This window comes from Syngnathus acus, chromosome 22, assembly GCF_901709675.1.
Source record: "Syngnathus acus chromosome 22, fSynAcu1.2, whole genome shotgun sequence".
Classification (NCBI taxonomy): domain Eukaryota; kingdom Metazoa; phylum Chordata; class Actinopteri; order Syngnathiformes; family Syngnathidae; genus Syngnathus; species Syngnathus acus.
Window position 1 is genome coordinate 6,963,848 of NC_051106.1, and position 16,193 is coordinate 6,980,040.

The 16,193-nt window shown below is 42.6% G+C and overlaps 2 protein-coding genes across 4 annotated transcripts; both read left to right on the plus strand.

Annotated features, from left to right (window-relative positions):
- The first annotated feature begins 4,973 nt into the window (after positions 1 to 4,973).
- id3 (inhibitor of DNA binding 3) lies at positions 4,974 to 6,871 on the plus strand. Its single transcript, XM_037241510.1, has 3 exons — positions 4,974 to 5,372; positions 5,481 to 5,555; positions 6,397 to 6,871. Exons 1-2 carry the CDS (start codon positions 5,070 to 5,072, stop codon positions 5,532 to 5,534), a joined length of 357 nt encoding a protein of 118 aa, XP_037097405.1. The 5' UTR covers positions 4,974 to 5,069; the 3' UTR covers positions 5,535 to 5,555; positions 6,397 to 6,871.
- A 2,244-nt stretch (positions 6,872 to 9,115) lies between these two features.
- On the plus strand, positions 9,116 to 15,572 carry e2f2 (E2F transcription factor 2). Of its 3 annotated transcripts, none has more exons than XM_037242033.1 (7): positions 9,116 to 9,774; positions 12,805 to 12,895; positions 12,956 to 13,175; positions 13,273 to 13,434; positions 13,507 to 13,621; positions 13,865 to 14,030; positions 14,184 to 15,572. In XM_037242033.1, exons 1-7 carry the CDS (start codon positions 9,526 to 9,528, stop codon positions 14,444 to 14,446), a joined length of 1,266 nt encoding a protein of 421 aa, XP_037097928.1. In that variant the 5' UTR covers positions 9,116 to 9,525; the 3' UTR covers positions 14,447 to 15,572. The 3 variants fall into 3 exon arrangements, with proteins under 3 accessions (XP_037097928.1, XP_037097926.1, XP_037097927.1); XM_037242032.1 differs by having other exon boundaries at positions 9,118 to 9,774; positions 14,169 to 15,572; XM_037242031.1 differs by having other exon boundaries at positions 12,805 to 13,175; positions 14,169 to 15,572.
- Positions 15,573 to 16,193: the final 621 nt, after the last annotated feature.

Here is a 16,193-nt window from a genome sequence, read left to right on the forward strand (position 1 = left end):
GCGGGCCAAAGCATGTGTGTGTGTTGTGTTGTAATGACTGTTTAACCACCATGACGCTGCTCACCTGTGTCAACGCGTAGCGGGACTTAAGTGAGTTAATTATTGCCCCGCAGACGTCTGCAGCAAGGGGGGCGGCGATGGGAGGGGGCACACATTTTAGATTAGATAAGCAACCGCTTCAATTTCTACTGTTTGAATGAAGCAAATAAAGCAAAAGGAAACGTGATGTAATTAAACTTAGAACAACACTCACGTCTCTAATGAGATTTTTTTTTTTCGTGCATCCTAACTGTAACTGTGTAGGAGGCATCTAAGCAACGATGCTTTGAAACAAGCGGTGGCCTTGGAGGAGCTCCACGCTCTCAGCTTTCCAATGCATGAGACACAACTGCCTCAGTCCTCTTGGAGTTACTCTGGAGGAAGCAGTATTTTTAGCACTCTTGAGTAATAAGGAGCGTATTTCCAGTAAGTGACAGCGCAGCTGGAGAATGTGTGTAGGAAATGTCCATAATATCAAACAATACACACACATCGTCGACGGGGCTGAAGTAATTTGGGGGTTCTTACAGCAGTGATGGGATGATACTAGACAACGGTCCAGAAGCAAGGTCGGGGGGTGGGTGGGGGGTTTGATTAGCCACGCAGCTTAGTTGTGCGTGTGTGCATATATGTGTGTGTGTGTGTTTTTTAATCAGGTCACTTGAATCCCAGACCTTTCTTCTCCCACTCTGCCCCCTCCCATCTGAAAGACTACAACAAGGGTGACCGAGAGGGGCACCGCTGACCCAGATTGAGAAAGTGCAAGTGTGTGTGTACGTATATATGCATGTGTGAGAGATCTAAGATTTTTGATGACCCACTTGACCTAGATACACATACAACTGACACACACACAGGTGCAGATATACCCACTAGGGATGTAGTGTGCCTCTGTGAAGTGTGTCCAGCTGAACCCCTGCAGCATCACAGCATCCGCGGTCGTTCTCTCATTTGTTTGAGGCGTTTGTCAGCGTGACCATTTCTCAGCACCATTTAAGTGTCGCTCACATTTATTCCAAGTATTTTCTTTTTAATTGGTCATGCAAGATCTCCACCAGCCTTGTCTCAACTCGCTGGATTTATCTATCCATCTGATTGCAAGCTAGCCATCAAGCTATCTATATGATAGCTAGCTAACGAGCTAGCTAGCCGTCATTTAGCAATTATCAATGACTCTATTTTAGTACACACAATCTGAATTGGAACCGCTCACTGTAAATTCTCCTCCCATTGAAGGCCTTGATAGTCTTGTCCGCGGAAAACGCCATCGACCGCTAACTCGCACCGAACCGAACGGAATGGATGACCATTCATGGAAGCGTGGCAGGGGCCTAATCTCTCCATTGCGCTCTTTTAGGAAAGTCGAATAAACAGGACAGGGCAGCGTGTGCAGACATGACAAAAGCAAGCTGGCCTCCTCTTGGTCCAGTGTGAGACGGAATCCACTCTCACATGCAGCGGGAGCTTGTGCAATTATTGTCTGCGGGAGGAACACGTGTTTTAAATTAATCCCGCTAATGACTCAAATGTCACAACTCGTTGCGGTTTGGATTCTAAGTCAATAGTTGGGTTATGGTCAGAATTCCCTTTCTGAAACATTCGGAATAAGCTATTTTCAATGACAGCCCTGATTTAAATAAGTCATGCCAACAACATAGCAACTTTAGCTAACACAAAACCAGGTGCTGACGCTTACCGGAAGACTATCGACTACACGGACCGTTCCATTCAGGGTCGAGTCAAGCGACAAAACAAAAGTGTGACCAGCAGCTGGTAGCCTCCATCGCTGAGTCACGTCGCGAAATGCTTGTTTTGGCCCCCGCATCCTGGTGGCTTTTTGCCGCCCCCTCCCTCTCTTGCCACCTGCCGCCGTACGTGTTGCTTTGCCTCCATTTATTCGCGCGTGTCAAATATTCTCATCCAAGGACGCTGGCAGGGTCACCTGACTACATCAACAGCCTCGTTCCCACGCAGAGAGAAGCCAAACCGGTGTAGAAGTGGAGCTCTGGTTGACAGGCATGGGCTTTGTAAGGCCTCAAGTCGAAGGTGGCCTTTTCCTGGAAAATAATTCCATGCTAGTAGACGTTTAATTTTACAGGATTATTATTACATATGATGCAGCCTTTCCCATTACATGATTTCGGTGTTCAAAACATTCATAAAACATCTATTTGTATCGTCACTCAGCATGTTTCACAATTAGTAGGAAATCATAACAAAACTTATTTTTCAGTACTATAAACTTCGTGTTCTAAATGTTTTTTTTTTTTTTTAAACTGCTATAAAAACTGTGTTTATGCACTAATACCCTGCCAACATGGCCGCCAAGTAGAAATGGCAGTTAGCTGGGCTGCTACAGCGGGCTGACTGATGTGTAACTAATGGGTGAGGAAAAAAAAAATTATGACTATTGCATTGAAAGAGCTTCGCAGCCCCACTCCCCCAACATGCCCCAGAAGTCTTATTTTTCTCTCCTGATCAATATACACATCGATTAACACAATGGTATTTTTGTGAAAAAATCATTTCACACTCGCTAGCCCTCGCCTGATTATCATATTTTGTGCAATATGTGTGACAAACAAGATCATTTTCAGAATCTTCTGTTTTGGCTCCAACGTGATGATTTGACATGATCTTATTAGTGGAAAAGCATCGTGACCTCCTAGGATGACACGCAGCTATGACATCGCCGCATATCTTTGCAGACGCCACAACTTTGTTGGTGAGTAAGATGACCTTTTATTTGAGTTTGTTGTCACAAGTCCATTCAAATGGCTTCAAGCTTATTTATTGACATTTTTTAGTATGTTTGGTTTGTTAAATATATACTAGGATTGTAATTTGATTGAGCAGAGAAGAAGAGAAGGAGGAGTGGAGTGGTGATCATTATGCGTGGCGATTGTTGATGGCTTGATTGTCTGCGTCCAGCTGCAGGGAGGAGGGAGGGAGGGAGTGGGAGAGGAGAGGGGAAGGAGGGGGGAGGCAGACTCACTGACGCCAGGCTCGGAATTCTCCCATCCATTGAAAGAGAGAGGCGATTGTGTCCGTGCTCTTTGCGGGGCAAGCACCTGATCCCCCACGTGCGCATGCGTCAAGTCAGTCTGAGACAGTCTTGTATGAAGTACCTGAAAGTGTTACTTGAGTTAAAAAAAATAAATAAATTGAAACATTTAGTGAAGTTTGTGGTCTTGAAATTTTAAGTTGCATCAATGTTTCTTTAGTTTGCTTATCTCCTGTCTCAGATTTTGTTGATGTTTTTTTTTTTACTTCAATGGGGTCTTAAAACATCCATAGCTGCACTTAAATATGCTAAGTTATTTTATTATATTAAATGTGCTTAAGTATTGGCGTTAAAGCAATTGTAAAATTATCATTTTGATTGTTTTTTGTTTTAATGTTATTTTTACATTTTTGTTTCCATTAGTTTATACTCTTTTGCTTTGTGAACAAGAGACTTTCAGTTTTATTTTGTTATAATGACTGTTTGGGGAATAGCATAGATTATTTTCATGTAGTAAAGTAAAAGTGAAAGTTGCCGAAACTATAAATAAGTAATCTTTGTTACTTTCCCACCATCTCTTCATGGGAAGTTTGAAAAGTGGAATATTTATCCCTTTCTCCTCTTAAAGTAAGCCACAAAAAGGCCCAAAATAAGTGATATGCATCTTAAATCATACTTGGTATCATCACACTATCCCACTTGACATTTTTACGCCATAACTTTACATTTAGCTTCTAAAATTCTGACTTTATGGCACTTTTACGCACTAATTTGAAAGGCAGTATTGTTGATTGACAGCGGGTACGAGCCAATCAGAGCATTGAGCGTCTCTACGCGAGGGCGGGAGCAAGAATCGACGTGAGGGGAGGGGGGGATTGTGAGGGGAGGACGCGTCGGTTGAATGGATGACGTCGGGAGGCTGGCGCCAGCATGTCTGGGACTGGCGCGTTAGATCAACACAGCTGGGCTGGGATAGGACACACAGCTGGCTAGCCGCTGCATTCCTCTACAAAACAGGATTGTGTGCGTGCGTGCGTGTGTGTGTATGTGTGTGTGTGTGATAGAGAGAGAAGAGGAAAATAAGACATAAATATAAGGAGCAGAACGGGACGTGCTTCCCTGTCAGCCAACTTGTGTCTGCAATTATTTCACTGCTGTTGTTCCTTTCTTTATACTTTATCATTCATTTATTTATTTGCTATTGTTTGTTTTTTTTACAAGAGACAGATGTGCATTGTGTGCTTTGTGGCAGAAAAAAGTAGCTAACAATAAGGCACCACTTGACCTTTTACCTTCATTATAACTGTCTGCTAATATTTTAACTATAAAGTGACTAGCTGTCCAGTTCTCATGGGCCATGTAATGTTATTTTAAGGGGGGTATTTTTTTAATATTTTGCTGAGCTTGCACGTTTTTAAACGTATTGCAAAATGTTTAGACTGTGATGAAAGGTCTTGTGGCAACATATTACGCAAGAAACGAATTCGGTCTGCTGAAACAGGAATCAATAGAATAGGTTAAAACATTCATAGAACAATTTAAAAGAATAAAATATTTAACTTTGCTGATTCAATATGAAGTAATCAAACTGTTTTGTCATGAAAATGTAATGAAGAGTGAGTCCGTGCAATGGATAAAATAAAAGTTTACATGAAAATAAACAAATTTTTAGTAAACCGGTGAAAGAAATATTTGAGAATTTTAGTTTTAGATACAGACAGAAAACGAGTTTAACTTTTTGAATCAATATTTTTTCCATAACATTGAACTACCTGGAAAAGCTCAATCCCTTGAAGGCAACCTCGGTCCATTTCCTCATTCTTCACCACTAGGCGGTATCTGCCAATGAGAACCCGCCTCTATTCGCTTCCGCCAATCGCGACGCGGCGCTTCTAAATGGGCGTGTTTTGACGCTCTCCGTATATAGCCGTACTGTAGCGCTTCTCTTGACATCAACGCGAACTCCTCTCACCAAGGCGGAAGTTAACAATCCGAGAAGACTCTTCTTTAACTGTCAAAGTCCGACATGAAAGCCATCAGTCCCGTTCGCTCAGGAAGAAGCTGCTACAAGGCCGTGTGCTGCATTTCGGAGCAAAGCGTGGCGATCGGCCGGACGTCGAAGCAGCAGCAGCAGCAGCAACACGCGTGCGTGGAGGTGCCGGCGGGTGACATGAACGACTGCTACTCACGATTGGCAGCCCTGGTGCCGAGCATCCCCCGCAACAAGACGGTGAGCCAGGTGGAGATTCTGCAGCACGTCATTGACTACATCTTCGATCTACAAATCGCACTTGAGGCCGAAGAGGCTCCGAGGCGCTTGTCGAAAAAGGTAAGCAGGTTTATCATTTGATTGTATTGATTCATTTGGGTGCGAATTTAAAAATAGTCAAAAATACAACTACGTTTTGTTAATTGCATCTTGGCTTTTCTTTTCTAGACTGCTGACCTGACCAGAACTTTCTCCAAAGATGAAGGGCGTTTGTGCCATTAGGATATATCATGTCTCATCATGGTAGGTACTACTTTTTTCCCCCTTAGCCATTTAAACAATCTTTATTACCAATAGTTAGACCGGGGAATGTGTTTTTTCCCATTCGGGATGGATAATGGTGGGCAACATGCTGTGCATGGGCCAATATGTGGCCCAGAAGAAAGTACTTTTCCACCATTAATTATAAAGCACTAATTATTCTAATGTTCTAATTCAATTATAATAAATATTGATTATTTTGTTGCTTTAAAGGTTGCTTGAATTGACCATTATTGAGCCACAAGATGATTGTCGTTGACCTGTCCATTTTGACCTTTTTGATCCATTTCTGATTGGATATAGAGAGCATGTTTTTTACTGACACGATTCAAATGTGATATGATTACTTCATGAATATTCATTAACGACATTTAATAATGGTGTTCTGCTTGAAATGTTCTGACCGGCTGCATTCATAGCCCACGGGCCATATGTCTACCACCCTTCCCATAAAGCTACCAAAGCACATCAAGATGACAAAAAAACATTTTAGTCCCTTCGGTGAACGTAAACAAAGTAGTGGTTTCCCTGCTGTTAGAGAGCCAAAGAACTGGCTTGGCTTCAATGAAAAAGGTTGTAAGCGTGAAATCACGTGAAAACAAAGTTAAGATAAAGCAGCCCATTGATATGTGTGGACAATCCAAAGCGACGGCTAATTAAGCAAGACCCAGCTTCCATTTGTAAAGCGGATTCATTGCTATCTGCCCGGGGTTAATGAACGCTCCACGCTCGGCGCCAGTCTGTCTGCGGCGCTGGCCAGGGAGGGGGAGGAGGGAGAAGCAGGAATCTTGACTTGACTTTTTCTTTCCTTCTCTCCATGCAGGTGCAGGGAAACACATGTCTCCACTTCACTGCAGGCCAGAAGAGCACGCGGGGGGGTTAAGAGAGGGTGGGATAGGTATGCAGACGAGATGGAAAGCGATGACTGCTTTTCTGCTTGCTCCGTCCGGGATGGACACATCAACACACCAAAGCTTCATCAGGCCTCCATTTTGGATCCATTCCTATACTGCACCTTGAAATATTTGCATTCCAGTTGTCACCCCTATTTGTTTTCTCACCTCCATACAACACATGTACATATCTAATTGGTGTGTATGTGAGGTTTCTTTTTTTTTATTATTATTATAACAATCCAGAAACTCTATAATAGAGTTACTTGTAAACGGTCTGTGGGGATTGTGTTATTTCCACGGATGATATTCCACTGAGTTTCATAAACTCCTTATTGTAAAGTTTTTTTGTGTGTAATATGTTGTTATGTCATGGAATAAACACAGTTTTAAAAAAAAAAAACGGTGGTTTGATGCATGTGGTGTATCGAGCAGTGTGGCTACCACAGGATGTTTGTGGTTGGAAAATCTAAAGGGGATGGGGGTATTGCAGGTGGGGGGGTAATCATTTGATTGAAAATTCACTGCTGGAGCTTTTCAAAAAGCAAGATTGAAAATGACAGGCCATGTGAAAGTAAATTTAAATATGCTATATTCTCTGCCTTATTAATTGGGCACTGCTTATAGGAGTTATGACGTCACCAAAAGTCACTAAACTGCTGACTTGAATGTCGTGAAGTTTACATTCGTCATGCAGCGTAAAAACAAACTGGACGTTAAGGCATTGTAGTTTTTCTTTCAATGTTCAAACGTGAATAAACGACGCCTCCTAGTGGCAGTCACTGCCAACTGACTGGCTCGTCTAACACATTGAATCCATTCTCCGTCCAAATGTTTCGTAAAGTATATACACTACGTTTGTATTGTATTGTTTATTGTAAGTTGTCATCCGTATCTCATCAATTACAAAATGATTTAAAATGCTAAACACAAAGAGTACGTGTATAGCCTGAAATGTTGGGTTTTGGCGCTGTCTAGTGGTATTAAGGAGCTATTTCTTCCATTCTTTATAATACAACACTGACATCTAGTGGTCATATGATCACCCCTCTTTATGTTGTACTGCATACTATGCAGTATTTGCAATAACCTACAAACTACTCTAATACAACTACAACTAAGTAAAACTGCTCACCAGAAGTCACGTGACACATAATCAGAGGCTTTTTGATTCCCACTGTGTATGTTCATGTTTTTTATTTCTAGCACAGCAGGTTTTTGAAGTATCTTCCTTTTTAGTTAAGTTTGACCTAAACTGAAAATAATTGGGCACTATTTACATGAAAAAAAAAAATCCGAAAAGTTTCAGAAAACAAGGAGTGCTACTGATTGGGTTTTGCGTGGGGGTGGGGGAACAGACCTACATACACAAACATGAAAAATTAGTGAGTTTGGGGGACTGTTGACTTCTAAAAATATCAATAATTATTTTGAAACAATGATTTAAGTCAGTGTTTCCCAACCAGTGTGCCGCGGCACACTGGTGTGCCGTGAGAGATGTTCAGCTGTGCCGTGGGAAATTGTCCAACATTAAATACCGATCGCATTGTAAACAGGATCGCCAAACCACAGTCGAGATTTTTTCCAATGAAAAGGTGTGCCGTGAATGAAAAAAGGTTGAGAAACACCGATTTAAGTGATTGTTGGAGAACTGATGATGTCAAGGCGCTTGAAGGGGTTGCCAATGGATGGATGGCAGTGGGGGTCATGTCATATGGCCTAGTGTGTACGTGTGACATGCATGTGTGTATGTGTTAGGGGTGGGCCTGTTTTCATTCAATATCTCCTCCTAGCCAATAAGCAAGAGTGCTGCTGCTGGATGAATACAATTATCACACAGAAAAACTCTCCTCCTGCCAATGGCCACAATAGCCTTTGTGTGTGCGCGCTGACCCTTTTTTTCAAGTTATACATACTCGTATCGAGTCTGATGGAGTCCATGAGGCAATATGTAGCGTTTTCTGCATTTTAGAACATGCCCTCTTTGTGTTTGTTAGGTCATTGTTGCTATTGTGCGCTACATCTTGGTAGCAAATCCAATGGAGGACATTTCGTTAAAGGGTTGTTACATGTTAGAATTACGCAGCAGTCGGTTCAATAGTAAATATAAATAATATGACAATCACTGATCTGATGCTGTTGATTCTATTATTTGTACTATGCAATATATTTTTGTACTATTGTATGTGTTATATAGATATATGTTTTATGTTTTTTTATATCATCATAGGCATAATCATCACAAATTACTTAAATTAGCACTTTAGTGATATTTAATCATGCTCATTCTCCCTAGTGTAGTGTACTGAGTGAATGGTACAATACTATTGTACTGAAATTTCCTTGAAAGCTTTGAAATATAAAATTTCAAAAAACATTATTAAGGTTATGTTGGTTATATTCTTTTTAATCGTATTCAAAGTATCACTTTTGTTCAGTTTTCATCCCCAGAACAGTGTGTCCCCAAAGGAAACAAAAAGAGCTTACTGCCTCTTTAAGAGGAACCAACTCGCCTCGCCCTCCCCCTTCGTGTCTACTCAACTGTTTTATGCAAATGAGGCAAGCCGAGCGTGCCGCCGGCCAATCAGCGACGAGCTCCCACCGCGGGAGCTCTGAATTTCGCGCGACGAACTTTGGCGCTAAAACGCGGACTTGTTCTTGTTGAATGGAGAAGGGAGCCTGGTGACTTCGGGGCGGATTGGGTCACACTCTCAGCAAAGAAGGGGTGAAAAAAAAAAAAAAAAGCCGGAAGCACAGTCCTGCAAACCCTCGGATATCTTTTGTGCGAACCCGTGGAACTTGAAACACACTTTGGCGAACTTATTTGTGCGTTGTACGCAATGTTTGGTGACTTGCGAGGTGTATTTCTGTACACTTATCAGGCTTCGTTCGCCTTTTGACTGACGTCACCGCTCGGACCCAACCCGTTGTCGTGTGTTGCGTGTATACTTTGCATGTTATTTGACTTTTAGAACTTGTATTAAGTGTAAACCTTGCATTTTTATAGTTTCATTTTATTGTTCGATTATTTATTTGAAACGGGTCCTCCTTGCGGTACAATGATGCGCCTGCCCAAAGGCGTTTCTCCGGCGTCGGGACTGCCGTGCAGTCAACCCAAGATGAAGCTCCTGGCCGGTGAGTTCTTCAGCACCGGCTTGTCCAGCCCGCCCTTGAGCACGGTACCGGTGGGCTACTTCAGCCAGATCTGCCCCAACACCGCCGCGGCGGAACAAAGAGCGCACAGCCTCTACTCGACCCCCCACGGACCCGATCAGAAGCCCATCAGATCGACTACCGGACGGCTGCCGGTAAGGAATCGAACAACAAACCTTGTGTGCCTGTGTGGGTGGAATAATGTGACACTGGTATGCATACTTTACTCTGTGTTGACGTGGGGACACACAATAGAGTCAAACATAGTTGAAGGGGTACATACCAGGGAAACAATTACAGTATATGAGGAAATTGGCTCGATTAGTGTTGGATGAATCGATACTTTGATAAAAGTATTCCGATACTGGACAAAATAGCCTATAGAAATGTTATTATTGGTTCTGTGTGGATCCATATGGAACTATAGCCACTGTGATACCAGACCTGCAGATACACCACATCATATCCTTGATAGGAAAGTTATTGTCATGGAAATATTTTAATTTTTTTGGTCAATTTTATGAGAAGCACAATTATTGACTGATGGAAGAAGTAAAATGAGAATTGTTTGACTTTTCGTCCATCTTTTTAGCGATGACACTCATGACAGTTGCTCCACCTTTCTGCCTGTGTAACCTGTTCACCACAGGAGGCAAATGGCAGGTTCAAAGGTTATAATAGGCAACTGGTTGAATTAGACAAGCGCAACTCAAGTGGGAAATAAAGTACGATGTGAACTCTTTTACCCCCACCAAGCTGCCCCATAGCAGCTGTTCTATGCCAAATCGGGCCAAAGCTAAAAAGGTTAAGGGGGTGACATAATGGTTATGTTCAGACTGGACTGACCCACCCCTCGTCCTCGGGCCTGCCATCGCTATTAGCCGCCACAAGAGGATTAGTAAGTACAGCGAGGGGGACACCTGCCCTTGTAGACGATGCGGTCGGATATTCCAATTAGCGAAAACAGTGCGTTTAATTTTAGCAGCAGATAGTTTTTATTGTAGTAGTGGATGACACGTTGCTGATAAGGATGCAATAGACTTGGAGTGTTTTTGGACTGATAGTGGTCTTTACCTCCCTCCCACATGTGTGCACATGCATGTGAAAAGTATGTGGCATGCTATATAGAGTATTTGTCCATGTTAGGTTTAGCTGAGTGTGCACAAACTTATTAGACCTGTTTAAAAAAAAAAAGGTGAAATTGTCACCATGATTATGGATGGATATCTTTATTTACACAATATTGTTAAAATTAGCTGAATATGTAAAAAAATAATTTCGCCCAGTTTTCATTTTGAAACCAGATTGTGGCAATAATTGCAGTAATTGTTGCAACACAGTATTGTTCAATTCCTCTTTGGCTCGATGTCCTCGTGTGACACGGCGGCTTGACCAAAGTGCCGGGAATCTTCCAAGTAGTCATATTAACTTGAAAACAAAGTGGCGCTTCATTCAAGCTATCGAGAGTAAAAGGACAAAGTTGAGTTTAGTGTGTCAGTAATATTGTAAAACTAAGATAATGTATGACTAAAGGCAATCAGCGAATTGATAGTGGTGTCAATGTACCAAAAAAAACATTCTTGATTTTTCACTTTCACATTTGACAGTTACTCCTTACTTTAAATTGAGTGGAACAAACGCACAACAGTCAGTGTTTAGCCAATAACAGAAACTCGATGGCTCCGCCTGTGTCCCACGCATAAGCAGCGTATTCAAGTGGCAAGTCAAAGAGGTTGTTTTCTTCGCAAGTCAACGCATGTTTGTTTGCACTGTTGGAACCACCACGTTGGGCTTCTCCAACACTCCAACATTGTTGCTCGATTACAATGATGACAAGGGTGTGGTAGTCAGGTGGAGGGGGGGCTAAAAAGTTCTTTGGCAGGCGTTCTATAACTTGCTCATATTCAAGCCTGACAGGAAATGTTTGCTGCCAGTGCTGGTAATGTTATTTTGATGTGACACCAGAAATTCTGCGGATGATCTCAGGGTGTCACGTGATGCTGCTTGGGTGTAACGGCATGAGCAGGAGGGGTGAGGTCGCGCTGAGGTTGCCGTGATACTGCAACACTTGCAGATAAAGGGAAAGGAGCAGAGTTTGCTGTTTTTCTCACTGGAACTCTGACTGGCCAAACAAACTACATAGTAGCTGACCTCTCCTCCTAATGTCATATTTCACTTCTGCTGAAAAACATGTCATGGTTCTAAAAATATAAAGGTCCAATTTGATCATAATGGAAAATGGTAGAGGTTTTACATTAGCCCACATGCTTACTATCCATTCAGTAAGTCCAGATGTCGCTAGCTAACAGGTGGACGCGTTGTGCTTTAGCATGCTAGCACAATGGCGGCTTTCACTGTCTGACACGACTCGCCACATTTTGCATTGCCAGCTGTCTCGAAAAATTAGCAACAAGTAGCTTCATGGAAATAGCGGAGGAGTGTAGAGTTGCCAAGTTGTTTTTACTGTGGAGTAAGATAGAGCAGCACAAAATGAGATGCTAAACGTTGGCAGCTTGATGTCTTGCGGCATCCAAACACACTTTCAAAGCTAGCATCAAACCGCAATGTTTAATTGATGCCAACGTATGACCTGTCAAGCAGGTTTGATAGCTAAGGCAGTTCCCCCCCAACCTTTTTTTCACATTAAACAAATCTCACGCAACACCACCCAACAAGAATATCACGAAAAGTATCAATGAACACCACTTTAGCCCCTAATGGAGGGTTTAATTGTTCAGCCTTTCACTCGATCGTTAACGCTGATGACAAAATCACTAATTAAAAAATTCTTTTGAGACAAATTCAGTGAAATGAAAGCATCCCTGCTGTTTGAAGCTTTTCATTCTAAACGGATTTTTTATGATTGTGCTGTGTTTCTGCAGTGTGTGTTAAACTGTAAGGGAAAAATCCTTGGGGATTTTTCGAAAGAGTTCAGGCGTTCTGCAAGCCGTGAGTTGAGAGATGTTTTAAAGTCCCCAGCCTTTCTTCCACCCTCTTGGCTAAGCAGCCCCTCATGAATTACTTGGGAAAGTGTGAGGGGATGCTTTGTTCCTGCTCTTGAGGGCTGTTGGCACATTTATGACGGGCCTGCATTGTGGCACACGTTTATTATTTAACTCGGAATTCTTTCTTATTCAGTCGGTAGGGCTTGTTACATGTTTAATTTAATCTCTTCTTTTTTTTAGGCTAAAAGGAAGTTGGATCTTGAAGACCCAGTTTTCCTCCCTGAGTTCCGCACCCCAAAAGGCAAAGGCGGCTTTGCGGCGAGTCCAAGAAGTAAGAACTTAACACGGTCCATTTTTTATTTGAGGGTACTAAAGAGTGTTTGCCTTTCAGCTCCAAAGTCGCCAGGTGAGCGGACGAGGTATGACACCTCGCTGGGTCTGCTGACCAAGAAGTTTGTGGGCCTCATTGCCAAGTCCCCTGATGGCGTCCTGGACCTGAACTGGGCCACGGAGGTGCTGGAGGTCCAAAAGAGGAGGATTTACGACATCACCAATGTCCTGGAAGGAGTCCAGCTCATTCGGAAAAAGTCAAAGAATAACATTCAATGGCTGTAAGTTGCCCCCCGGAATTCATAATGACCTCCTCTAGCTCAGGAATGGCAGACCAGCTTTTTAAAAAAAAAAAACTCTAATGTGTTGTTCTGGCAGGGTTGGAGATGTGTTTGAAGGCGGCACCAGCGGAGGAGCGAAGGCCCGAGCGCTGCAGAAAGAGCTCGGAGACCTGGAGCGAGCCGAGCGATCGCTGGACGAGCTCATCCACTCGACCGGCGCGCAGCTCAAACAGCTCACCGAGCACAAAGACAGCCAAAGATATCCTTCACATACCTCCTCTGGATCTGCTTCGATTGTCTTCTTCTTTGCCCCTTAACCTGACACCTGCACGCTGGGCTACGTGACGTACCAGGACATCCGCTCCATCGGCAGCTTCCGAGAGGAGACGGTGATCGCCATCAAAGCTCCCTCCGAGACCAAGCTGGAGGTGCCAGACGCGGCGGGGGTGAGGAACCGTCTTGTTTGACTCTTGACCATTTGACACTCTTCTGCTGTCTCTCTCTCCTTCTCACCTCGTTCATTGTGTTTTAAAATCCACTTTACTTCCTTGACACCGATTATAGGCTTTGGTGCCATTTTTGGCACCTTGGAGGGTTATAGGAAGACAAAAAATAGATTCCTTTAGGGTGGATATTTAGATTCATCCACCCGCTCAAAATAAATCTTAACAGTTCTTTCTTATTGTCAGGGCTCGTTACAGATCTATCTGAAGAGTAGTAATGGTCCAATAGAAGTCTACCTGTGTCCAGAGGAGGGTCTCGAAGACGCCAGTCCGGTTAAAAGTTTGGTTACACCAGAAAAGGCCACTGCAACACCGGCCAGCGCCAGCTGTGTCAAAGAAGAACCTGTTGAAGGTATCTTTGGGCTTTTTCTTGGTTTCAACTTAGGGTTAGAAGCCACTGTTAAGGTTTTAAAATAGGGCTGAAAGAAGGCTTTGGTTTCCAAACAAGTTCAGTCAGGATGCTTTTATTATCTTCCCCAAACAAACGCAGCGAGCATTTCCACAGCGGCTGCTGCGACCTCCTCCTCATCATCATCTGCCTCGCTGCTGGATGTGGAGCATCTGCTGGGTTTGCCCCCTAGCTTGCTGCAGATGACCGAAGACCAGCTACCCGGCACGTCCTTCTCCACCGACCCCAGCGAAGGCGGCGGCGCTCCCTTTGTCAGCTTCTCCCCGAATCTGGACCATAGCGACTACCTGTGGAGCCTGGAGGACGGCGAGGGCGTGTCTGACTTTTTCAACACCTACGACCTCAATGATCTCTTGTAAAGAAGAAGATGACAATACGGAGTTAGCCCCGCCCCTCCAAAAAGTTGTGGAGTTGATTTATTCGTGGCGAAGTCCCACCAACAGGCCGGAATATTAGGTACACATCTAAAATTTCATCGGTGGTCTTATTAAATTTGCAACAACTCTGCAGTTTAAAAAGGCCGTTTAAATGAAAACAAAATGATGAATAATAATAATTGGTTTCTCATTGCATTTCTAATTTTGATAATCAATGGACAATTAAAAAAAAAGTCATTGATAAGGAACCTCAATTTAATTGGCCTTATTTTGGCATCAAAATAGCATTATTGTTTTTTAATATCAGAAATATGTCCAAAACGGATCTGAATCAATCATTACATAGAATTGATGAAACAGAAAGAAGAGTTGTATTATGTGTTTCACTCAGGAATTTTCTTTGCCTCCAAACGTCTTGGCAGCCTTTGGCCCACAGGGGGCAGCATTGTTGTGTGTTAGCTTTAATTGCCCCTTTGTGATGCTTTACAGCAGGTTTGAATCATTGGAAAGGACGTAAGCTAAAGCCATAATACAGCCCACAAAAGGTCATCTGCAGTCTTTTTGTTAGCAATGTGAAGTATTTTCAACTAGTTTTTTTTAGAAGGTGCTGAAGTGTCATTAATGCCAAGCTAATAATAAGATCAGGCACTCTTGCTTATTTGGAAGCTTTGATTCCAAATTAGCACAAATACTATTGTATTTCTGAGGAAGTCATTTGTGTTTTCCATGACTATTTGTTATTATAATATTTGATATGTTGGGGCTTTTAGGAATAAGCTAATGGTCCTGTCCTAACAAAACTTGAAAGTGTGTTTGGGTGTGATGTTTTTATTTTTTTGCCAGCATGGGCAAATAAGTCTCATCAAGTGTGTGCCTGAGTGAATTTGTTTTATTACCGGTTTTATTTTTTTACTATGTAGATTCTGAGAATTTGTAGTAATTTCAATCGGCAGTGAATTATAGTGTTGTACATAGAGGATTTTGTATTTATACCTATTTTTGCTGAATTGTTTTCATACGGGCATTTTTTTTTGTATGACATGCGGCACTTAATATTTTTGTAATAATGTGTTTGAAAATGCGGAAATAAATAAATAATGAAGCCATTGCTACATCTCCACTTCTGCAGTATTTCCCATTTTAGAAAGGAGGACTTGCTCCAAAGATCTAATGAGGAGTGACACTGAGAGAAAAGGTGGACACGAAGCGTGACAATAAACGAGGGGCAACTATGAACCCACTCGGCTGGGTGGACAATGGTGGGTGCGTGGTTTTCTACAACTTGGAATCCCAACAAAAGGCTGTGGACCCCCCCAAAAGGTCAGAGTTCACTAGGTCACCGGTGGAGGGTTTTCAAAGTGTGTTTAGTGAGTGCAAATACAAGCAGACAAGATTAAAATTATTAGACCAATGCTGCCATATTTAAATGATTTCTTTTTCATTTATGAGTGTTTTCAAAAAAGTGTCGTAATGGCGTCTGTTTTCTGCAAACTCTGTTTCCAGCTGACACCAGGTGCCGATTAGCGCTAAGTGTCTATTAGCCAAAGTTGCATGTTTGGTTAACTGCAGGCTATAAAATGCATCACACACAGCAGACTTTCTTCGGTCTTAAATTGCTTGTCTAAATGTGCCCTTTGTGTGCTAGCATGGCAGGAGGTCATCAGTGAACTGCACTATAATGATGGGCATATCATTTAAATTATGGCTTCAGGAAGTTATATTTTTACGC